The sequence below is a fragment of the Passer domesticus genome, chromosome 20 (genome assembly GCF_036417665.1).
Source record: "Passer domesticus isolate bPasDom1 chromosome 20, bPasDom1.hap1, whole genome shotgun sequence".
Taxonomy (NCBI): Eukaryota; Metazoa; Chordata; class Aves; order Passeriformes; family Passeridae; genus Passer; species Passer domesticus.
Window position 1 is genome coordinate 9,124,909 of NC_087493.1, and position 25,668 is coordinate 9,150,576.

General features: G+C 42.8%; 1 protein-coding gene across 14 annotated transcripts in view; it reads right to left on the bottom strand.

Moving 5' to 3' along the window:
* TNRC6C (trinucleotide repeat containing adaptor 6C) overlaps window positions 1-25,668 on the bottom strand; it is a 95,986-nt gene that overhangs the window by 21,776 nt on the left and 48,542 nt on the right. For 4 of the 14 annotated variants that reach the window (XM_064395841.1, XM_064395840.1, XM_064395844.1 and 1 more), the window contains 7 exons: window positions 13,901-16,486; window positions 6,716-6,925; window positions 5,280-5,446; window positions 4,532-4,636; window positions 4,009-4,089; window positions 3,320-3,389; window positions 2,979-3,124 (listed from right to left, as the gene is read on the bottom strand). In XM_064395841.1, the coding sequence (XP_064251911.1) occupies window positions 2,979-3,124; window positions 3,320-3,389; window positions 4,009-4,089; window positions 4,532-4,636; window positions 5,280-5,446; window positions 6,716-6,925; window positions 13,901-16,486 (3,365 nt within the window). Of the gene's footprint in view, window positions 1-2,978; window positions 3,125-3,319; window positions 3,390-4,008; window positions 4,090-4,531; window positions 4,637-5,279; window positions 5,447-6,715; window positions 6,926-13,900; window positions 16,487-22,027; window positions 22,487-25,668 lie in introns of those variants that run through there. The other 10 variants (XM_064395847.1, XM_064395845.1, XM_064395846.1 and 7 more) reach the window with 7 other exon arrangements.

Here is a 25,668-nt window from a genome sequence, read left to right on the forward strand (position 1 = left end):
GGGAAGTCCCTCACAACAGTCTCACATATCAAATGTGACAGAATGCAAGTGGAATTACTCTAAGGTTTTTAGTCCTATGAGATATGGACAATTTAGCAGAGGATGCCTGGACACTTTGGCAGTCACCTGCCAACAACTGGCACTTCATGAATCAAAATGTCTCAACAGGCAGATGAGAGGCTGATCAATCTGCCAGAGGGCTTTGTGTAAAGTCAGTTACAGAAGTAGCTGGCAGAAAATACACACTGACTTCTTAAAAAAAAAAAGATTGAAAAGAAAACCCTTTCCTAAAAGAGGAAGTTAAAGTAATAAAATCTCATCTAAAATGAAGTTATCTTCAAATCAAACAGGAAGTAGGCAAATGAAACCTGGAGGAAATGCAATACTCAAAGAAGAGCTCATCATACAAGGGGTGATGAACATGGTTTCAGTCACTGGATCACAGGTGGCAGAGATAGAGCAAAGAAGAATTTAAAAGAAAACTTTAAAATCCTAGTGATCATTATCTAATTGTGACATCTAAAAAAGTTTCTCCATATTAACACAATATTCTCCTTATTGTCCCAAAGATGAAAACCAATCACAGTCCCCAGAGATTACTGGGCTCAGAATGTGAAGGATGAGGCTGAAAAAAACCCAACAAACACTATGTTCAAATCAGAAACAAGGAAGATTTTTGGATGAACAGGATTGCAGCTAAGAAGCATCAAGGCTTGTAGACCTGGATTTTGCAGCAGTAGAGAAAAGGAGCTCACTGACTATGAGGGTAGGGGAAAAGGACACTTCATTTGCAAGGTGAGAATTTCAGTCCCACGCCAAACTCTATGCTTGGAAAAAAAGATCCCTTTTCTAGGCTTATTTCTGGTATTTTAAGGATGTTTCCAGGAAAATCCGACATGTTTTTCTTACAAATCTGATGGCTCCAGAAGGCACCAGGCTGTATCTTCAGGCAAAGCTGACACCTAAGCACAGCATGCCTGCCACCAAGTGTGACATAATGTGGTTGAGATCACGTATCAGGGCTGCATCTTTATTCCCTCAAGGCCACTGGATATTCTCCCTTGTCCTTTTGTGGTGCTACAGGTCAAGATAACATCCTGAGAAATAATAAATTAACAAAGCACCGAGTGCTGAAGATTGACTTGGTGTGACATGGAATAAAGAGCACCTGCAGCAAGCAGAGAAAGCAAACACTCAAAGGTGATGTTGAATTGCACAGACCACTCCTGATACAGAGAGAGCAGGGAGTTCACTGGGTCCAGAAGAAAATGTCAGGATTGGAAATTTTCCCTCCTCAAATGTAAAAAGTTCAAAAAAAATATTAAGTGCTGGCTTTAGCTGTTTAGAGAAAAATGATGGTGTCTCAATTCAGGTGAGCTGAGAGTGGCAACAAGGAGCACACCACCCCAAACTACAACTTCAGGAAGAGGAACCTTGCAGAACTTATTGAAGACTCAGCAAAGCCAACAAAAGGATGACGAGTTGATAAAGCAGTAAGTAAAACAAGGAATGCTGGCTGGAGTGCTCTGTCCAGCTGTGTGGAGAGCTTGCTACTCACCAAGGATGACCTAAACAGAAACAAAGCTCCAGACTCAGGCCCTGAAACTGTACCTCAAAGGGCAAAAAGGTTTTGGAGGAATTGCTTAACTAGCATGAGCTGTAAATCTGGAAAGAATTTCTTTGGAGGAATAAAAACTCAGTGTTCTTAGAGTAGAAACTATATTTATTTAATTCACTTAGCAAGTTGCTCAACACTGTGATAGCTAACAAATACAGTGTGGGATTATTTCCTTTGTTAGAGCCAAGTCACTGTGACAGATTATGCCTAGACTGATAGATTTTACTTACTGTATGAATATTAATGATTTTAGTGCTCCCTTCTCAATAGTTGTGTTTAACATATGTTTCCAGAATTATGCATCATGCTCCACATAATGCACCTCTCTCTCTGGCAAGAATTTTACTGCTGAAGATATTATCCAAGAAAAGGAAAGGCTAACTGGCATGCATGCATCTTTTGTGGCCTTCAATTAACACATTCATTAAAGCCTGCCATGGCAAAGAATGAGCTTTATATGAGTGGATTTCATTACTGTCTCACACCCTGTACACAGCTCACGTGAAATGAATTGGTTTCAGCACAGTTTGTCAGAAGCACTGATTTCTGTGGTCAGAATCCTCCACCACCATCTGTATGAACCTGTCAATAACCTGTGAAATGCAGAATGATATCTGAGATTCTTCTTTACTTATCAGTAATTTTCAGGGGGATTCTTAGGTGATTTGGTAAGTTTCTACAGGATTTTCTGTCAAGCCTGTAAATCTCATTTCCTACTGAAGATTTGGCTGCACTTTTCCATATATTCTTTTCTTTAGTAACTTTGAATCTTGGACATCACAAACTTCTGACTTTTCCTCAGTTATCAAATAGTGCTGGAAAATTTGTCATATGTGATCACAGAAAGGGAAGCTCGTTGGAGAAGTTATTTATGACTGTGCATGTCTGCTCTGAGACTTAACAAAAATACCTGAACTCCTCCTTTGTATTTAGGTACTGAACTTTCACTGAAATTTCTAAAAAGCTCAAAACCAAAAGAAGATAAATTAAGAGCCTAATTCTTGGAAGATTTTGCCCTTGGTCCTGCCTGATTGTGAATTTGGGCAAGGGTCGCTGACTGCACCCTCACAGATTGCTGTGGTTAATTTTTTTGCTCTTTTTTTTTCCATTTCTAGTTCCTCTGTGTTACTGGTTCCTTATCAAGTTTCCAAGTGTAAAACCGGGGATGATCATTCTTTATTTCTATGTGAGAATCAAATCATTGCTCCTTTCCACAAGGACTGAATCCCCCACAAGACTGAAAAAAATACAAGAAAAGGAACAAAGCCACATTTCTTTCTACGCTTTCTAAGCAGACAGTGAAAATCATCAGCATTTCCACACTGTGCACACTGTGACTTGTTCCTGCTGCTGAACTCACCTTGTCAAGGAAGGTGGGGCGGTCCATGGAAGACTCTTTGGAGATTGGTGGTGGGCGGCAGCCAAGGGGTTTGGTGACCATTCCATTATAGTCGGTCACTCCCATTCCACGCTTGTCCATTTCCACCTTCTTTTCCAGCAGAGCACCTGCACAGAAAAGGAAATATATTGGAAAAGGTGAGGCAGAGGGAGTAAAGTTGCCAACAGCAGTTCAGAGAAATTCATCTTGCTTACAAAAGCAAGGCGAGAAAATAAATATTATCCAATTGGTCTGAGTATAATCAAATGCTTATAATCATGCAGGGTTTCCTGTGTTGCTTTAAAGACAAAAAAGTTACTTACACAGATACTTACTCATGGCCTGATCAAGATTCATACTGTTGCTCTTCAAGGCCTCTTCCGCTGGCTCTCTCTGTCAAAAACAGGAATTTATGTTAAGAGGAAAAGTAATCACATTCATGTGATTTCAAAGTAACCTGAGAAAGCAGACACATATCTTAAATATTGGGCTTAATGTTTACTCAGCAGCCTAAATAATGTCTGTGTGTGGTTTTTTTCTGCTTTCAGCAATTTCCACAATTCAGGTATTTCAGTTTGTCAAGGAAGTACTGGCTCTACAAGGTGAAACACATTGTTCTGTTTAAACATCTTCCTGTTTTCCATGAACAACTCAAATACACAATGATATGACTTTCTGTAAGAAACAACCCGGCTATACTCTCATTTTACCTGTTTAATGAAAAAAGAGGAATGGGAGGTGATTACTGCAGTTCAAAGTAATACCTGTTGTTATAAAAATAGAACTTCAAAATATATAAATACCCTAATGGAAAGAATATTCCAAATTCATCTCAGAGCATTGAATAGGTTTACAACAGATTTCTGAAATCACAGGATGTGTTTAAATGCACATCAGAGCTACTTGCTGGCCTGGAGACTGAAGACCTTGGTGTAGCTACAGTCTGAAACAGCCACAGTCAGAAGTACAAGCTAAAAGCTAAGGCACAGTGTGCTGCCTGAGCACTACTCACAGGGAAGCCCATGTCTGTGAGCTGTTTTATCAGACGGTTCATGATCCAGGCCTCATCCTGCTTGCTAGATGTCTTCATGCCCTTAGTAAATAAATGGGAGATTCCATTAATGGGCTGGTTGCCACGTTCATTGTAGTGAGATGTACATAAAAGAAATGGTAAGTGGTTTTTATTAATAGCACATGCTACTGAAAGATGTATTAGTACATTAATTCAGAAAGTATTGAAGAACCCTCCGAGCAACGCGACTACGATTCTCTTCCCCCAAAAGTGTAAAAATTTATCTCAGCTGAATAGGTGCTCAGTGTACTATTTAGTATTTGATTTGCTGGCCACTGAATTAAAGCCACCTTTGAATTTACGTATTTCATTTTAATCCTTGGCAGAAAAATATAACGAAATAAAGCTGAAATAGTACAACACTTCCTGAAAAACATTCCCAAAAACAAGTTTGCAACCTTGAAGTTAAGAATGTTACTCAGTGTATTTTCTTAAAAACAAACAAGAGCGTCTAGATAAACACCTTTAAAAGATCTTTGTGCAGCTTTTCTATCACAATATCCTTAAGAAGTCTCTTCTTTTCAGTTCTCCAGAAAGTACCAAGGGACAAGCGCGGATTTGTTTTGGGCTGCGGACAGTACAAGAAACAACCATACTTGATCAAATCACCGGCCTAACTCTTGGCTAATGGATTAACAAACAAAGTGGCTAAATGCATTCCCAATTCCTTTAAGTTACAGCCTGGCCTTGTCCTGAAATAAAGACTGTGCAATGGAAAATTTCCTCACACAATTGTCTACGTTCTCGGTTGAGTGCAGCATTAACACAAGTTTGCTTTGTTCTCACACACACACACACTGTCCTCACAAATAGAAAACAGCTTTTTGTGTTAAACAACTCCATCACAAACTACTGTTTGTTTTTCCACCACCATGGGAAGTGTCTGAAAGCCCCCTTAACACCTTCTCCTCTTTCTGTTAATGCATTATCATTTCTTTAGAATACATGGAAGCTTATAAAACTTAAGAGAAAATAAAGGCAACAACGACAAACCTCCCGAAGCATCTGCCATGCCTAATTCAAAGATCTCCCATTTTCCCCTGGAAACAAGGTAGGCTGTACTTGAACCACTGTAGTGGCAAGCTGTGCTTGTGTTCAGCTGTCAGAGGTTTCATTTCAGGTATAATGCACCAGCAAATTTGTGACAACTTATTCTACAAATGTTACATTAATTCCACTCTTGCTGGAGAGTGTCTTTATTTTTGTCTTACCTTTTGAAGTCCTTTCTTCGGGGCATTCCCCCAGGAATTACAGGAGGAGCTGCTCTCTTGTGAAGCAGTATTATTCCACATATCTCCTTCTTCATCTTCCCACTGACTAGTACTGAGATTCACATCATCCCCACCACTGCCCCAGCCTTCTTGCATAGATTTTGAAGCTGGAGGGAAAGTGGGAGAAAAAAAATCTTATTCAGTTTCCTGTAAATTTTTCAGAAATAGCCTTTTGTGCCATATCCAGGTGTGCTAATGTGAGTATTTTCAAGAGATAAAGATGTTCATCAAATAGCTTAATCAGCATTAAAACAGTAAGAATGTCTTCTTTGAAGTTAGTAAAAAAAAGGGGAGTTCTCTAAATACTCAAGAGAAGAAAACATCCAACAACTGCAAGTCCTTCTTTTCCAAGAATCAGTAAGATCTGTGGTCATGGCCACTCCACTCACTCTCCCAGGAACAGGGAATCAAAGTATGAGCACACATTTGTTAAGTGCTATTTTGCTTTCAATGAATCTCACCATTTTACCTACCACATTCTTCCACGAACAAACCAAATTTCAAAGTCATTAACGCTCAGACACTCATTGCCATCTTGAAGAATGGAATGTGAAAGGAGCTTGTGGGCTGCAGGGAACGCTTCATATTCAGTGACAAGGCTGTGTCACCTCAGTCCATTTCATTCTGTTTACTCTCTTTAAAGCTGGGATTACTCATCTTGAGAGCTCTCACCCTTTTACGTTTTCTGGGACTTCTAACTACATCTCACTATGGTATTTTGCAGGAGTGAATCTCTAGGCAACCTCCACAGCCAAGAGGAGAGTAGTCTAAAGCAATCACAGTGGCCCTCAGGACATTCAGAGATGGAGGATATTTATTAAACACCACGAGTGAGGAATCACGAAGCAGGAAATAGTTCAGGATGTTCCTGAACCTGGCAGCAGTTTTAATGTCTGAAGAAAACACCCACTCACTCAACCCCAACACGAGGTTGTTGTGATTAGTGGTTCTCAGGTGTTGCTTTTCCTACCAGGATCAATTCTATCTTGACTGTTCTCCACTGCTTCTCATCCCAATACAGGTTTCTTTTAGACACCAAGGGTTTAAGTCCTAGTCACGTTCTTCTGCAGTTTCACAGCTTCCTGCACCTCTGCTACGCTGCTTTGCAAACACACAAAACTACTCTCCTTTAAATTTCCAGATGGATGCCCTGTACTCATATTTTTGAATTAACCTGGTATTTGGATTAGCGTGGCCTTGTGACAGCTAACATAGTTTTGAGAATGAAATCACCAAGGCCGCCTGTGACCGAAACGCAGAGAAAACAGAAGTGGCAGAAGCAAATTCCCAAATTCCTGTGACTGAAATGCAGAGAAAATCAGAAGTGGCAGAAGCAAAGCTCCTCCCTGCCAGGAGAGTGGCAGCCCTGTGTGTACCTGGTTTGCACAGTGCTGGGGCAGCAGCTGGAGCGTTTGTTCTTCCATAGGTCCCTGCTGGCTCGGCAGGATTCTCTCCCCACCCGGTCCCGCTGCTGGGGGGCTTCCCCCACGCCGAAGTGCCATTGTCAACTGCAGCAGAAGGGGAGGAGGGCTCTCCCCAGGAAGCTTCGCTCTTGGTGTGGACAGCAGGCATCTCTCCCCAGCCTGCTGGAGCAAGGCAAGGAGAACAGCGATGAGAGGAAAGGTTTCTGCATCAAATAATTCCAAAAAACTTTAAATTTTGCTCATGGGTTTCTCTGGAAAGAGCACGAGCCAGTAAGTACAGTGATTGTAGTTAAGTGTGTTTAAAAAAATCCCTTAAATTTGGTTTTAAGAGGTTTTTTTTTAATTCAATGCTAACGTGAAGTTGTCAATACAGAAAGAGGGCTCTTCTCCACAGCCAGCAGCAACCAGGCTGCCAAGTGAGCACCAAGGAACAGCTGCCCAGGGCCAGCATTCCAAAGAGCCCAGTCTGAGTTGGGCCTTGCTTCACTGAAAGATCTTAACCTCTGTTAATTCCTTCTCACTGTTTACAAACTATAAAATCTCTTTTCTCATGTCCTGGCAGTAAGATGCAGTTTGATTGTTCCCACATTGAGTGAAGATTATCTGTGCTGAATGCATTCCTTAAAGCTTTTATTACAGCTCATAGTTACCTACCTATCCTTCATCACTGACCCTCTACATTATAATAAATATTATTTTAAGGGGAGTTAATCAAGACTGCAGTTAGGATCCATAATCAATCCACAGGGAATGGCAGGTGGAAGCCATTGTTTTCCTACAGAGTATTACATGAACTCACTGGAAGACGTAAGCTACTCAAAGAAACAGCCTTAGTCTGGCTGGGCTTGAATGTAATGCTCTTAAATCCATCTGACAGGATTTCAGCCCTGCAGCTGAACGTGGCAGCAACAGCCAAAGGGCTCCTGAGCCTACAGAGCAACCCGAGCAACACAGCAAAAGTGTTGCAAAACTGAATTTACAGCCATTGTTATCAGAGGTTTTCTGGATCACAGATGGAGTTCAAGGTAAAGAAGCACAAAGAGAGGCACAAAAAGCAAGAAAACAAAATTCTTACAGTCACCTGACACTAACCTATTTTTCTACAATTGTAAAAAAAAATTACATCCCATTATACGACTGCTGAAATCTTCACAAATATTGTAGAATTCAGGCTGCTTAAAACTTCCACTGGTAATTAGGCTGCTAAATCAGGAACTTGTTCTCTTTTCACTGGAGACGAATGTTATTAAGGTGAATATTTTGTAAGTGAATGATCAGATGCTGCTTTGCAACAACATTATTTCCCTTTTTTTGCTCCACAATGGTGGAGCAAAATACTGTAAAAATACTCTGGAAAGGTTTCAAAAAGCAGGTGCAACATTTTCTCCACAAATTGATACCCAGAATAGGTAGGCAATGGCAAGGGAGTGTCTAACAATACCTTGAAATACACTGGAATAACCAAACAACAGTGGTTCACTGAGCAACAAGTCCTTGCAGAACTCACTGAATTGCACAGAATTCCCCTATCCTGGACCTGCAGCAGCATCCATTGCCAATAACAACTCAAACACTGCCTGGCAGAGAAAACAATCAAACAGATGGGCCCAGAGCTGTGCACTGCTCCTGTGTTCCTGCATTAAATATTCATTTTAGGCTCCATTCCTCACAGCCACTGCAGCTCTCTCAGACACTGGTGCAAGTGCAGATGGCACAGTGAGTGTCAAACCCTCCACTGCTGTGTTGCAGCTCCAGAAAACTCCTTCTCCACCAGCAAAAGGCACTGAATTTAAAGCAAGCTCCTGAAACAACCCAAAATGTCACTCTTTTATTCAAGTTATTTCCATTTGAAATAAAAATGCCATGGTTTAGGCTCGATCAATGTACCTCACATTTCTGGTTATTTTAAGGTGTGTAAAGAAGATAAAGTGGCAGATCCACAGATGTACCTAAATGAACCTGTGCTTAACATGACAGCTTCCTTGGTGTGGCACCTCAAATGCTTCATTCAAGGTTCCTGCTTGTATTTCCTAGCCAGCTTTATTTAAGGGAGGCTTTATTTGAGTTTCTGCCTCACTACTCAAGAGGCAACTGGCAGACAACTGCGTGTATTAAATCACATTGGCAGCTGAAAAAGATTAACTGCAGGCAAATGAAACAGAAAACAAAACATCTCCACAACACCACCCAGACTGCAAACAGGGACCGTGCAGAGTATTCACATCTCCCTGGCTTCATGCAACCTCTACTGGAAACTCTACCTAATTCAATTTAGGAAATCATCCTTAAAACACAATTTAGACATGAAAAAGCTGAAGTGTGCTATGCTATAGAGTAAAAACCTCAAAAAAACCTCGTTCCTCTGCTGCTCTTAGAAATTCAACAACTTCAGCTAAAGGCCACAGATGTGTCATGTCCAAATTATTTTAAGTGCTTTTAAATGCACTGAGCAGGAAATAATATGGGATTACAAATAATGGGGGAACCAGCCTTTACTAATAGAAAATAGTACAAGTACATAAAAGCAAACAAAATAAATCTACAAAAAGTTTTCCAAACTATCTTAACAGATAACATTAAGTGCAGGAAATTAGTAAATAAAACCTGAAGGCTGCTGGAAAAATAACCTGTGCACTGCAAAAACTACCCTGTCTGTAAATTCTGGAGCATCTCTCAATTGTAAACCTGCTTCCCCTCTGTGTAAATATTCCTGTCCCAGTGCTGCTGTCTCTGTGCTATCGTTCTATGACTCCAAATGATTCTGTTTTAGGAAGTTTAAAGATGAATAAAGTTACATTTTTGAATGAACGATGCAAAACTCCCCATGGCTGTTGGGAAGGCAAACCAAGACCTTTGAGTAGCCTCAAAACCTGAACCTGCCAAACGTTTTCAGAAGCTCTGCTTGGAGAAAACTTAAACTTCCTATTTTCTGATGAAAATGACACAGATTTACGCTCTCCTGGTAAAAAGCTCCTTAAAACCCACCCAGAGCTGCACAAATGTTGTTTCACAACAGAACGTGCTCCATTTAAAGGCTTCTTTGGCATGAAAGTGAGGTTTTAGTACTGAAGTTTTTAAACATTGTTAGAATTGCAAGAAATGAAAAGATCACAGTAAGTAATAAACATGGACACATTGGCAGAGCTTTGTTTTATAGAAATAAAAACATAATTAACATTGGGCCACAGCCAACAGGAAATCCTCAAGGGAAAGTGAAATGTTAACTAAGCTGTGGCAGGATGCAGTTGTTTTCCCTCAAAATAACCCTATAGCTATTTGGAGGGCAGAAATTGTTTTCCTTCAAGTTGTTGGTCCGTGATAAATAGCAGAGCACAATACAGGCAAACCAAAATATTAGATCCTTATATAAATTTAAAAAAAGAAGATATTAGGCAGAAAAGAAGTTGTTTACTAATTACACACTAGTTATTCTGGTTAGTTATTATTTTATATATACATTTAAGAGCTACCTACAATCTTTAATCTTTCAAATTCTCATTTTCTGAAAGGGATTCCAGGTCATCACTGAGCATTCAGAAAGCTCTAATTTGGGTTTCAGCAGTGCCATCAGCCTTGTGTGAAAATCGAGGGCAGCTCTCTCAGCATCACTTGGCTGCCTCCCAAAACCTGGCTATTCATGGGCTGAGCACCCACCAGAGGCTTTTAGGTTTTCACATGAGCACCCTAAAGGAGCCCAAAGCTGAGCTGCTTTCAAATCCATTCTGATGGAAGTTCAAAGTAAGAACAACACTGCCATGTGAGCTGGCACAGGATTATAAAAGGAACAGAGACGTTTGGAGCTTTCAGAACTTAGACCCAGTTCAGGTTTTTAAAACTGAAGCTCCTCACTCTCCAGTAACCACAAAGACTTTAATTTGTGACCTACAATCCCCACAGGGAAGCCTGTGTTATCTTCTGCTGTTTCTTTCCTCAGCTGGAGGATGCTGGAACCCTGCCAGGCTCTCCTGATGTAATGAGCAGGAAAGCATCAAGCCCCCTCCTCAGCACTTGGAGGGAGGATCTGATGCTGTTTGGGATCCAAAAATCTCATTAAATCATTTCTGTTTGCAAAACCTTTTCTCACTTCTTATTCCCCTCATATCAAAGCTGCATGAGTTAGAAATGCTAGGAAGAATTATGCACAAGTAATTTAGATTAAACCCCAATCTAACTTAAATCCACCAGTTTTCTGATCCTTTTTCTAAGTAATTCACCAGTGCCTTGAGAACAAGCTCCTATAACCAGCAAGGACTGTATCTATCACATTATCTATCTCTTTCCCCCTCTTTTTTTCCTCTTCTTTTCCAATGGAAAATGAAACTCCTTAGAGCATTCTTCATTTTCACCAAGTGTTTACCAACATCTGCTTCCCATCAATGGCTTTTAAGTTCTGCCTTCAAAGGGTCTGGAGAACTTCTGGGGATGGGTGACAACTTGAATAACAAGACTGTAACTTGGCCTCTATTTCCAAACTAATAAAGCATACACTTCAATCCCAAAAGGAACTGTTAATCCTTTGTGAACTCCTAACTAGGGCTGTGCAGCAAAATTAAAATCCACTTCTTTGCCTGCAGGACATATGACTGTGACAACTTCCATCTGCACCACTCCTTACACAGGAATGGAATCCAGGATTCCTAATTCATTCTATTCCCTGAAAGTGACTGGCAGACCCACGCAGGTGACAAAATGCCCATGGTAACTACAGAGTTCAAGAGTTGCAGGATTTTAGACAAGCACTTAACTGTGCCCTGTGGCACAGGCTTTAATAACACAATCATGCTTTGCATGGAAAAGAACTGCTGCTGGATGAACTTTGGTTGAGGACTGCACAAGTCTCCTGGTGACAGGATTCTCTGCAGAGGCTGGAAATGCACAGCAAAGTGGAGAGGGAATTGGAGTAGGAAAGAGTTAAACAGCACAACTCCGAAGTGTCTGTGGGGGAGGCAAGACACTCACTACTCGCTTCCCTTGTTTTGGCTGTCCCAGATGGGAGATGATTTGTGGATGCTTCAGGTCTGTGTACATTCCCACCCAGAGCACGAGGATGCTGCTGTGCAGGGAGAAGGGGCCCTCCTGCCCTCCTGCATGAAGGGAAGCCACTGGGATGCATCCCCTGGAACTGCACTGCTGCTCTGTGTGAGACAAGCACAGCTTTGGTCCCTCTCTGGCACGGCCACAAGCAAACACAGCAGAGCTCAAGGCACAAGGGACTGCTCCTCGCTTCCATTTAGACAAAAACCCTTCCAAATATTTCCATGTTTGACCTTTATACTTGTACTATATCAAGAGTTGGTAATATATCTTTATACTTGTACTATACCCAGAATTGCTGTACTATACCAAGTATAAGGTTTAATTTATGCTACATTGCTACAACCTGATCTAAATTTTAATATGAGAACCATATTTTAAATTGTCTTCACTATTACTCATTTCATACTTTCTTGCATGCTGACTTAAATGTATTCTGAGAGCTGGCTTTGCTTATCTTGGAAAATTAAAAAGAAAAAAAGAGAAGATAAAAGATTTGCTTATCTTAAAAGATCTTAGAATCTTTCTAGCTCACATTTTTCAAGAAGCCCAGCACTCACTTGAACCTGGTCAGGGCTGGTTATGTGTTCATAGGCAGTTTCTGAATATGTAAACACACTGCTCCAAAGAAACCCTTCCTCTGCTGCTGTTCATGCTCCAAAGGAATCACTGCAGATTAATGCCAGCTTTTAAATTCCATTTTCAAAATCTGAAAGGCTCAGGACTGTTACGTTTTCCTCTATAAGGTGTTAATTATTTGAATAACATTAACAATGCATTGCTGTGTATGAACAGTTTCACAAGCACCAATGTAATCCTCCAAAAATCACCTTAATGAAAAACAAAATCTCACTCAAACCCAAGCAAAAATCCACCTTCATGATAGTTCCATTACAATTCAGGAATCTGAATTTTTGTTTCATGGGTAAAGTTTTAAATATGGATTAAATAAGCTAGTCACATATGTTGGCTGACCAAATACAAAGCCATTTAAAGATTTTTTCCTTCTGGAGCACGTTATTTCATTAAAATAGGCACCCTCTACTGTTAACATATTTGACTAGAGTGGGAAATGTAAGACTATTTTTATACAGACATTAAAGCAAATTTGAAACATTCCAAAACATCAAAGAGAAAAAGGATGGGAATGAGAGAACAAATCCCACTTGGAGAACAACGTGGTTAAAAAGTCAGTACTTAGCCATGACCACGATGAAACAAAAACTTGGAAACAAAACTCAGGTGTAGAATTTGAAAGAGTACTGCATGATTACATTTATTTTGGAGAGGTCTGTGGTCATGATATAGATATGGGCTGCTAGGGTAACTTTTATTTAAATAGCTCTCTTTTAAGCATTTTTCCCATTTTTTATGCATTTTTATTCCTTGCTGCTTGTCTACAACAGCACCGTGCCTTTGATTAGAAAAATTCCTAAATACCTAAACCTTGTGTTTGAAACACAGGAAACCCTGAATATTAACACCTTAACAGCTATATAAACCTGAACATTCCTGCTTTTTGAGAACCACACAAAATCCAGGATGCTGCCTGTGCCCGACCCCTGAGAAGGGAACCATTTCTTTATAAAAGACAACAAGCTGGACAGAGAAACAGCAGCAGCCTAAATGCATGCAAATTGTTAACAAACATCTGTTGCCAAGAGATGTTTTGCAGAAAAGAAACAGATGCAGACTGTCTAAACACACCGAGCCTGCGCAGTGGGGACAGCAGGCAAATAAATAACAGAAGAAAGGTTTGCCAGAATCCCCCAGCCTCTCAAATGGCTGAATGAAAAGGTGTTAAATAACTGCGGAAGAGATGTTAAAATGAACATGGATCCACAGTCTAAGAACCTACTACACTGTTGACCAAATATTGTTTCAAGGCTTTCTTACATTCATTTAGATTAAGGAAACTTGTGTCAGGTTCCATGGATTCTGTCCTCAAGACAAGACAGATTCAGAGTAAAGGAACAAACACATTCTGGATATAAACACAGGATTTGTACCCAACACAGAACAGACAGCATTCAGCAAGTAGTACTGGTATAAAGTATCTCTTAAACCTGTTTCATGAAGTATTTCACAAAACTGTTGCCATACCTGGGCCAAGCAGCGGGGACCGGTTCAGCTGGGCACTTGACTGGTGCGATGGCTGAGGTTCAACCATGTTGCTGTTGATAATGGTGCTAGTGGTGGTGGTGTTGGTTGTGGTACTGCTCTGAATTATAGGATTATTTCTATCCCACATGTTTACAGTCTTGTTGTTGTTGTAATTTGGGTCGCCCCAAGCTGAGGTACCATCATCGATTTCCATCTTGCGGCGAATGGACGGTGGAGATGGCTCTTCCCAGCCAGTTGCCTCACAGTTCTCTTTTTGTTTGGCTGGCACTGGCCCACCAACCCACCCTGACCCCGTCTGTTTTACAGAAGCAGCTCCTCCCCAGTTACTCACATTGTTGTCCTGGGGTTTATTAGCCCAATTTTGTTGGGGGCCTGGCTTTAAAGATTCCCCCCAACTTGTACCTGTATTAGCCTTGCTGTTTGTGCCATTCCCCCACCCACTGGTCCCAGACTTTGTGGAATCATTCCAGCCAGACCCCGATCTATTGTCAGAATCCCATCCAGATCCATTCTTCTTCCCATCACCCAAGTGTCCAGGAACAGATGATGAATCTGTCCAGTCTCCACCTCCTGAAGTCCAGCTTGGATTTGATTTCTGTCCATCTCCCCAGTTTTGAGATTTGGGTTTCTGAGGTTCACCCCAGGTAGGTGATTTGTCCTCCTGATTTGCGGTCCCACTCCAAGTGTGGCCGCTTTTGGCAGCAGCAGCATTATTAACAGTAGTAGAGCTTGCTGACTCTCCCCACCCCCCTGGGCCATTTGGTGCTTTGTTGTTATTGTCTCCCCAACCTGTATTTGTTGGAACAGCTGCCGGTGGAGAGTTGACCCACCCAGATACTGAAGAGGTATTTGTACTGTTCATGATGGACCCATCGTTCTTCCCCCCTGAGTTTGAAGATTGAGTAGCTGCACAACCCCAGGCCTCAGTTCCATTGTCATTCTTCCGTTCAGACCTTGGGGACTCTTCAAATTCCCAGGCAGTGTTTTGCTTCACAGGGGTCTGTCCCCACCCCGTATTGGACAGGACCCTGGGGTCAAGGTCATTTCTTGGCAACTGAACTTGCCCTTGGTCTATCATCCCTTTGTCTCTCCTCCTGCCCTCTCCAGCCCCCTCCCTCCCAGTACTGCCTTCATTTTGACTCCCACCGCTGTCGTTGCTTCCTTCACTAGCCGTGGTGCCAGATGCTGCAGCTTTGGCCCAAGAGTTCATTTGTTCATTGCCCTGCTGCATGGCAGGATTCGGACTGGTAACACTCGAGCTATCCCACCCTGTTGATCCTTTCCCATTGATGTCGCTATTGGAATGCTGGTTTGGGGGCTTGCCCCACTCCCCGTTGACACCGTTGCTGGCGCCACGGTTGGGGTGGCCCCAGGCTCCAGAATGCACACTGCCAACCCCGCCACCGCCCCTGCCCCAAGCCAGGACCCCGGGGCCAGAGGGAGGCCCCGAGTCCCACGCGTTCGCTCCGTTTCCTTCCTTCTGCACAGCGCTGCTGGATCCGTTTTGTTTAGCACTTAATGCTGAGTTCACAGTGTCTCCATTCCCCTGACTGAACCCAGAATTGCTGTTTCCTGTGGCAGGATTACCCGGGGACATGCCCCATACTGAACTGCCCATTCCTTCACCACTGCCCCCGCTGACTTGAGAAACCGCTGTTCCGTTAGCACCAGGAAGGCCTTGCAGGTGGGGCGGGATGATGGCCCCCATGCCCACGGCCATCCCCCAGTTCGGCAGTCCGTTTGTCTGCATTGCATTGATAGGGTTTGGTGAAGAGTTCATGGGGTTAGTGTTATTTGGTCCATCAGTGTTAAGGTTCTGAGGTTGTACGCTGAAAGACACATTCTGAGAAGTGGACGTTTGTGGTTCTGTGCTCTCTTGCGGCAGCAAGTTTCCCCAAGCACCCAAGGTGCCTGTTGGGTTCCCATTCTGGTTGCCCATGTTCTGACCTATGGCACTGACTGGACTGCAAATACTGGAAGGGTTGCCTGCTCCCACAGTTCCTTCATGTCCAAGTACAGGCCAGGCAGCTGGATTGGCATTAGGGTTAAGGTTAAGATTAATGCCAGCATTCGAGTTGGAAGCACCCCAGCAGTTCTGACTTCTACCGTCTCCCATCATGTTGTCCATCTTTCCATCCCCACCACTGGCAGAGCAGTGAGCTAGGCCAGAGCTGGAGCCTGCAGCCACCCCCCACACCCTGGCCGAGCTGCCGTTGCCGTTGGCTCCACCAGCTCCAAGGGCACTCTGGTTAGAAGTGCTTTGGACGAGTGCTCCGTTGGCGCCATTATTGCCATTAGTTTTCTTTGTATGTCCAGTGAAGTTGCCTTGGGCACTCCCTGTAGCCATGCTACTGTTCTCTGAGCCACAGTTGGAGGCAGAGTCAGTGTCTGTAGTACATTCTGAGGCAGACTCAGTCTCAGCTCCGGTAATGGAAGGCCACGCTTCCTTGTCAGTCCTGTCTATTATCACTTTATCCCAGCTGCAGTTGCCTTCACTCCTGAAAGCGGGCTGCTGTCCCCAGTGGGAATTCTCATAATGGTCTCCCAATCCACTGTGGCTGAGATCTGAAAGGATGCAAGGTTAAAAATGAGTCCACTGTTCAAGCACGGGAAAAGCCCTCTATTAAAAGCACTGTTTTACATCACTAGTTACAACACTACATTCTGCTAAAATTTAGAGTACATTCTCTAACATAATACAGCAATTTTACTCACCACAATGAAGCACGATGCTCATATTAACTTGTTTGGGTTTTTTTTTAATCTGACAAAACTCTCAATTAAAATAACAGAGCAAGTGTTTTGTAGCCCCCAGTGTACCAGTAAAAATAATAAGAAGGCAATAAATAAGAAGAGAGTAAATATACTAATCTCTGTGAAACGTCTAAAGAGCAAATTTGGAAAAAACACAGAAGAGTACCTAGCAGACTCTTACCATTTATTTTGACTCAATTCTCATTCTTCAGAGAAACACAATGAAAGTGCATCCAATAAAAAAATGTAAAATGTCAGCCTGCCTTGAGATATTACATACACACCCACATCACAACACACCAAATTGATACTGCATTTAGGTTTGCAACCCTTCCTGGAAACAAAGAAACAAATACAGACAGCAACCTTTACTGTGAGGTGCCAATTATAAACACCACCCATGTATATTTTAGCAGAGAACTTGGGCATCTCTAAATAACTGATGGTTTTGTCAGGAAACTTACCTCTCACAGGCTTTTCTCGTGCTTTATACATCATTTGGGATTTGTACACACAATCCCCTGTGTCCCCATGCCTATGAAAAGTGATGCTGTGCCTTTTCAGCACTGTCACATCCTCAAACACAGACACTAACCCAAAAAATTAACCAAAAGCTCTTGAGCAGCTGCTTGCTCACCAGGGTGTGACGATAAACTGGAAGGCACAACACGTCTCATGTTAAGAACTCAAGCTTTTGCATTTCTTTTCCATCCCAACTGCTCTGTACAAGATTATTTCTCTTAGTTTCTTTTGACAGGAATTTGATAACAAGTATTTCAGTCTGATCCAAGAGAGCTCTATGGCAGACAATCTGCAGAAGAGCTCCTCTAACTGCTTGCACATATCAAAGTAACCAATTTTGGATGTCAATTATTTTTACTTGCTTTGTATCTGCTGAAACATGGCTTCTACTCTTTTTGTGAATAGAATGAATATTTTTGTGGGGAAGATGGATGCAACAAATCTCCCAAGCAAGTTGTTAACAATGAATGCTTCATATGAATTAATTTAAATCACAAGTATGTTGGTGTGATTAGCTCCTCTAATTAGATGTGCTCTGATTCTGCAGAATTTACTCCCAAGATGAGAAAAGGCCACGCTCTCTCTCTCTCTGACAAAGTCATGTTCACATATTTCACCTGTAGCTTTGTAAGGTGGTTGCTTGGTTGCCTTATGAAGATTTTGCAAGATGAAGAAATAACATGCTAAGCCAACCCAGATTACTTTTTAAAAAAAAAATTAATTGAAGCAGAAGAAAGGATTTTAGAGAAAGGAAAGGAAGAACAGTCTTAGTTCATCACCCATCTTCTCATGATACCAGGAAAAGACCTAAATAATCAGAGAAAATAGAATTGTTTGGATTTGAAGGGATCTTAAAAGTAATCTCATTCCACTCCCATGGGCAGGGACACCTCCCACTGTCCCAGGTTGCTCCAAACCCTGTCCAGCCTGGCCTTGGATGTTCCAGGGATCCAGGGGCAGCCACAGCTTCTCTGTGCCTCACCACCCTCACAGGGAAGAACTTCTTCCGTAATAATTGACAAGCACATGACAAATCTGAAAGAATGTGAACAGAACCACTTGGATTTACCTGGATTCCTTCCTCTACATGCAATGGATAGAAAGGAAGGAAGCATCCTGTTATTCCTGGATACAGCCACTGTTACAGCACAGAGCTGAGGAAGCATGTTGAACATTTACCTGATGATCTAGATTTGCTACACAGGTGTTAAACAGAGAGCAGAATCCCAGATAAGACATGGAAGGGGAAGGCAGGCTGTGCAAAGACTTAAAAAGGGTCAGCAGGGTCAGAGAAATGAGCCGAGAAACATTCTTAGCAGAGCAAGAATGAACAAAGGGAAAAAAGCAGCAGCAGGCCAGGCCAGAAGATAAGAAGTTGAGGCAACCAAGGAATCAGATAAGAGGAGTTATAGGAGGTTTTTTTCAACCCTGTGGGTGGTGCGGCTCAGGGCTGCGTTTGAGCCTCGACAGGATTTCAAAGTGGCTGGGAATGCATTGTTCCAATGAAAGGTCTCCTCAAAGCTGAAAGCTCAGCTCTGTGTGCAGGTGCTGCCCGAGCAGAGCCCTGCAGGGCAGGCTGGGGAAGGATCAGGAGAGCGCCCAGGACGTCTCCACACTCACAGGAACAGCACCATGGCTGATGAGATGAAAGGGAGCTGCTTGTTTAATCAGTTCCTTTCTCCTCTCCCCCAAAGATGGTGGTTAAAGCAGTGCTCAAATTTGAGAGCACTTAGGAGACAAAATAAGGGGAATGGGTGGGATTGAAGATGAAAAAATAGCTTAGAATGACTGCTGAGAGTAGGGAGCAAAACACTGCGTTAAATACGAGACCAGATCTTCAGGAGCAGTAAGAAGAAAAGAATATTGTGATGAGAAGAACTATAAAATCCAACAGATGTCCACATTAAGAGCAGAAAGTGCTCTTGGGCTTGGCCAAGCACAGCTTAGCAGGATCCCACCAGGGACATACAGCTCCAAGCCCTGGGCTTCCCAAGGCTTTGCAAATCCAGGTGCTCCCTTTCCTGTCCCACAGTCACTCTTCCCGAGGTTCAGATGATTCCCTCACCAACACCACGGGCTAATGTGGCAGTGGTGACTCTGGCAGGGGTTACAGTGGTTCTGTGGAGGGGCTCCAGTGATACCTGCTCCAGGCGGTCGCTGTGCCGCGCCTTCCCCGCCCCGCGGGCAGAGGATCCCGCTGGCACCTTCCACAACCACGGTTCAAAAATCAGAGAAAAAACCATGCAATAACCTCGGAGTGTCCAACACCCACTGGAGCAATCGGGTGAAACACCAAGGCTGCTGCCACAAAGCTCGTAGGAAGAAGGGCAGGTGAAGAAAATGGAAAAAAAAATTCACAACACGAACAGAAACCTGCAAAAACTGGGGCTTAGCTGCAGGCAAACCAAGAGTTTGAATACAGATCTTGAATAAAGTTTGATATTCTTGTGTCTAGAAGCAAATAACAAAAAGCCATTTTTCCATTTTCTTTCAACTAGAAGGGGCTTGCTGCTATGAAATAAATAATGAGTAGGACAGTCTCACTTAATCTGTAACGTCCTCAAACATTTGGGAAAAATAATCAATGCAAAATATTTTATATTGTTAAATCCAGAGAACTTTTCTGTTTGTTTGGGGCTCTTTTTTTTTTGAAAATGCATTCAACTTTCTAGGAAACTAACTCTTCACAGAAATTCACAATATTTTCTTTCCTTTTCAGAGTTGTTCAGATTGAAATGTGAAACCCATTTAAAAAATTCTTAAGAATCGGTTCCTCTTTATTTATGCAAAGATGTGAAATAAAAGCACTGAGTCCACCAGAAGCATTTCTATCCCTCCTCTGTGAGCTGAGCAAAGACTGTAAACAAGGCACAAGGAACAGGAACCACAGGTATTCCGTGTTAGCAAATCCTACTGCTGGGACACCACAAAGTGAAAACTATTTTTAAATTAATACTTCGTGTTTCAGTATCTTAATTGTGCATCTTTTATAAAATATTACTCCCCTGATCAACAACATTTCTTCAGCCATCAGGAAGGAAATATTAATTTGAGGATAATGGCTTAAATTTGTTTTAAACAAGCACAGAACTTCTGTCCAACTGCAACCATACACATGACCTGGAAAATACACAGCTTCATCAGTATAACCAACAGCATGAGGGGGTTGTTTTGTTTTGGATTGCTGTTTTTTTTAAATAATATCCTTAATGGGGTGGGAGGAGATTGCTGGTGTTATTACGTACTGTAGCCAACATACTTGACCGGCTTCAATTCAGTACTTATTAAAAACAGAAAACATTTTTGGCTGTGTTGGGTAATGAATAATTAGTTGCAAAATCAGTTTAGTGTTTACATAGATTACAAATGCAAAATATGAGTAGAGTGAAATGGGAGAAGCTGTTGCATGCATTTCTTAGAAAAGTAAAATACTTCGCATGCACAAGCAACTGACCCCAAACATCCCCCCTCCTCGGAAAATTTCATTTACAAACATATTTATTTTTTTTTAATTCAGGTGAGTTAAAAGTAACTGTATCTTCATAGCTTCTGTTGCAATAATTAGTTCAAATGCTGTGCAGCAAAACCCTGTCTCCCCAACTACAACAGAACATTCAGCTGACTTTGGAACCAAAGTACGGACAGGGTACGAAATGGCAAATCCTGGGACAAACTTTTAATGGAACATTATTAATCAATTGTGCTCACCCCATTTTAAATCAGATCTAGCAGTGACTCCTCTCTTATTACTCGTTTTATTTTTCAGCCCACGTTCGTCACGTAACAACAGCCAGACCCCCTGGCTCGCCCTGTGCTGCCCAAAGGACAGATGACAGACGGTGCTCCCTGCTCTGACATGCAGAGCACAGAAAAATCCCAAGGGCCACTGACAGTCCCACTGGGGATTTTCCTTGGCACACACAAAGGTTAGTGATCCTGAGTCAGAATATGAGAAAAAAAGGGCAAAATACTTTCTATCCCCCCATCAAAATATAGTTTTCAATTCAACATGAGCAGATCTTTAAAATACTATAAATGAAGTTTTCCAAATCTGAATTAGATAGAAATTGCCAGAACATTTTAAGTGCTAAATCAAATGTAGCCTAATTTAATAAAGAAAACATGACATAAGCATCTGTTCTGAAGCACAAGATATAATAAAGCAGAGAATTTGGGCATTGTAGTGCTAACATTTCAGGTTACCTGCTGCATCCAGCTCTAGGCATAGAGACAGATTTGAAAACTGGCATCTATCTGAAGCCCCTAAAAAGCTCACTCACAAGTCTCAAGGATTGAGGAAGCTGAAATCTTGCACAGCACACATAACGTGGAAAGGCAGAAAAGAGATGGAAGCATTGAATAAAGCAGCTTTATTTATTTTAAAACTAAACCATAGCTAAGCCCACACGGGGGAAAGCCTGTTATCCCCTTTTCATTTTCTGCACTACGACATTCAAACGTAGTTCCTTCCCTCTGATGCTGAAAGCTTTCAAATGCATTAAGAAAACAAGCAAAAAATAAACAAGATTTTTCATTATTAGTAGAGATTCCACTAAATGCTACCTCTCCGACACAAAAGCAGCAGTAGAAAACACCAAATCATTGCATTTTTCTGCTCAGTGCAACATATCTTTACAGGCAGCTCGCTGCGAAGACGCCATTTTATCAAACCTGAAACGCAGCCAAAAGCTCAGGACGCTGTGCTGCTGCTCTCTCGCTGAAATGTTATGTAATAAATTGATTTAACAGAAGCAGATGCTATTTTCTCAGGGTTAGGGTTACTTTCTCTCTTTTTTTGGCTCTAAAAAGGGCTGATGGGTAATAAAATACCTGAAGAAAGGAGCCGCCCAACCATCCTAGGAGACGCTACATTGTGTGCAGAGCTGTTTCTACTCCTGCCTCTACGTTCTCCAGGGCTCCCGGCTTCAATATGTCGGCTGTGTACAGTGTAAGCCTCATCCTGTAGAGCTGCCAAGAAAATCTCTCTGTGCGAGCGCGCGCCCAGACAACCTGCGAGCTCGGCCGGGCCTCGGCTGCACTGGCTATGGAAATGCCCTTTCCACGCACAGCCCTCCTCCCCCTTCGCCGAGCTCCGCTCCCCGGCTCTAGGTGAAGGTATCAACAGAGCAGGATTTTTAAGCTTTGATTATCTAATTGCAGCTGACACTAAACCGATCTTCCTTCCTCTTTAAATTCTTTCAACTGTCACAAAACATTTTCACTTCGGGACCCGGCTACAATTAGCGCCCGTAGCTGATTTTCTGACGCTTTTGAAAGTCAGCCAAGAGAAGACGCGGGCGCTGCCGAACGCCTGCCCCTGCTCTGAGTCCTCCTCCTGCCTCCTGCCCCTCTCGGAGTCCTCCTCCTGCCTCCTGCCCAGTGCCTCTCTCCCTCTCCCAGCCCCATCTCCTGCCTCCTGCCCAGTGCCTCTCTCCCTCTCCCAGCCCCATCTCCTGCCTCCTTGCCCAGTGTCCTCCTCCTTTTCCCAGCCCCATCCGTGTCTCCTGCCCGGTGTCCTCCTCCTTTTCCCAGCCCCATCTGCACCTCCTGCCCAGTGTCCTCCTCCCTCTCCCAGCCCCATCTCCTGCCCATCGCCCTCCTCCCTGCTCCCAGTACCAGCTCCTGCCTCATCGCTCTCCTCCCTGCCCTGGCTCTTTCCTCTTCCAAGCGTCCTCTCCCCTGCCCCAGCTCCCGCCCGCCGCCCTCCTCCCTGCCCCAGCGGCAGCTCCCAAGTCCCAGATGTACCCTGGACTGCTGCCAAGCCCTTAATGACTTCCCTGCCTCTATCTAAACCAGCTCTAAGTGGCAAATGCGAGCGCATTAATCAGCAGCGCGGTTGTTTATGGAGGCAGGGAAGCGCTGCCCGAACAATGCGGCAGGAGCGGGCGCTGGCTGCGCCTGCACAGCGGGACCGACCATCTTGGAACACCCTGGGCTGGCAGCCTCGGCTCCCCCCAAGGCACAGGAACACTCACAATGGGGTCAGCTTTACATTTTTAGGGCCTAAAGATCATCATAAATGCCAAGATTGCATGTAAAGGGCTTTTATCGGTGCCCACACGCTAATCTCGAAGGCTAATTCACACAAACTTCCAGCATGCCCAATACACTCCTTCACGATTATTTCCCCTCCTACCTGCCCCAAATACATATTAATGGCGTGGTAAATGGGGCATGTTTCACTGTGCTGTTTCAGCTCCTGCCAGGGGCTCATCGGAGCGGTGTTGCCCCTCTGTCCTGGATCTCACCACCACCATGGCCCTTTAAAGCTCTGGCCACACTCCCGGGGTCGCTGCCACTCCAGCACCGAGGCACAATCGCTGCTGCTATTCCTGGCTCGAGAACTGCTCCTCTGAAGGACTCCTGAAAATAGTTGGTTTCCTCCTGAAGACATTTTTTCTCTGTTTTTCCGCAATAGTCTCTGAATACTGGTCGGGTTCAATCTCATTTCAGAAACAACAGATAAATGGAAATCAAATCTGTTTGGTTATTTTTCTATTCAGAAAATTATTTCGAATGCACCCAGGAACTAGGCTTGAGAGTCAATTTTGCAAGAACAGTTTTAAGTGGAACTATTGTTGTGGTACATTACATTCCTTTAAAATTAACTATACATGATGGAAATTTCCATTAGTTAAAATGATTCGTCAAAACTGGGCTCCTTGTATTTTTCCTATAAATAACACAAACTTCCTATAATCAATTTCAACTGATGAATGCAAGTACTTATATAGGGCACGTATTGAAGGGGACTGTTCTTGCCAGTCAGGGTACACAGGCAGGCAAAGAACCCCAAGAAATGAGTCACAGCCCAATAAAAAGCTTGGGAGCAAAATGAAGTGCAGCTTCCAACTAACTGTGCTGGCAGAACACATCTGTTCCCTTCCCATCTTGGACCAACTTTGATGGGGAATGTGTCTCATAAATTTGAAATTTGTAATTATTAATACCCGAAGACTAAAAATGGGGATTTGAAAGGTGATGCAGGATGCTCACCTGGTCAAAGGAGCTATTTCTGACACACACAAGGTGGCATTAGCCCAGCCCAGCAAGGAAGGTCTCCAGCAATGGAGCCTGCACATTCCCAAGTGTTTCATCTCACTTCTCAAGATAGCTTTCATACCAGCACGATTTTCCTAATATCCCCCCTCAATCTTCCTTGCTGAAATTTTAGCCCATAATTTCTTATCTGATCCATCACAGGCACATGGAAAGTATAATTTCCTTCCCTGCAGCAGCCATTCAGGTATCTCAGCATTTATAATTCCAATCTTCCTTTCACTCAGGAGCTCCGATTCCTTCCTTCTTTTCTCAAAGATCTCTACTCATTCCTGCTGCATTTCTGTGCTTCTTCCCAGAGGTTCCTTCTGAAGCACAGTGCCTCCAGCTGGAAAGTTCAGAGGCCTTACCCACATGTCCCTCAGGAACAGTGCTGCCTCTATCCCTCAGTGTCTGCTCTCTTTTTAACACATTAATCAAGTTTATTCTGTGATCAGACCCCATTTTGCACTGAGACCCACACATCTGTATTTGGGGACAGAGCTGCTCTGGCCAAAATAAAGAAACTTGCGTGTTTCTTTATTTCTTACCCAATTACACAGTTGTGTCACCAGTATTCCATACTGTAATTTTGCCTTTCTGTTGTCTAGCATAATTTTTACCATAATTTCTTACCATAATTTTTCATTCTTAATGCCCATACTTGGGCTACACAGAGATTGCCACTTCCTTGTACTCAAAGCATTATAAGGAGTTTTTGAAAAATTTGACAGGAGACAAAATTCTAATCTAGCTGAGATTCACTTCCCACAACTTTCCTGTCACTGCAGTTCAGAAAATGTTCCTCACCCAGCAGACAGAACCATGGGTTAGATCCCTTCTCTGTGTTATCTGCTACATTTATGGCTTTGTGATGTTTTAACTTCCTTTTGTCTGAACCTACACCTGGCCCCAGTGACCTTTGGGAACACTGCCTGATTTCAGGGCCACACATCACACATCAAGTGCCACCAAATGCTGAACAAAGCCCTGAAAACAACATGATTAATATATAAAGTGTGAAATTATATATATATATAGAAAGTGTGCAAACACAATGAATGAATGAGTTTCTACTTTAAAGCTTTTAGTGTTTTACATATTAAAAACTCTGCTCTGGGAGATCCAGAATAAATCCATTTTAAAAGTCTCTGGTTTTAATTGTGGAGCTTTCCAACTAAAAGCAAAAACACAGTAATGTTTTGCCAGCAAAGATATACTGCTAATGGAATTGCAGAATATGAGCCCAAAGAGGTGAAGTTCAGCAAATCATTTCCATAAAAGCACTTTTCACATGTGCTTTGTTTGTCAAGGCTCAGTCTGTTTGCAATGCCTCCAGGAGATCAAGCTAAATCTTATTTCAGACTTTTGAAATTAAACTTTATTAATATATTTCAGAATAGCTTTGGCACGTGCATGCCTTACCTACAGCC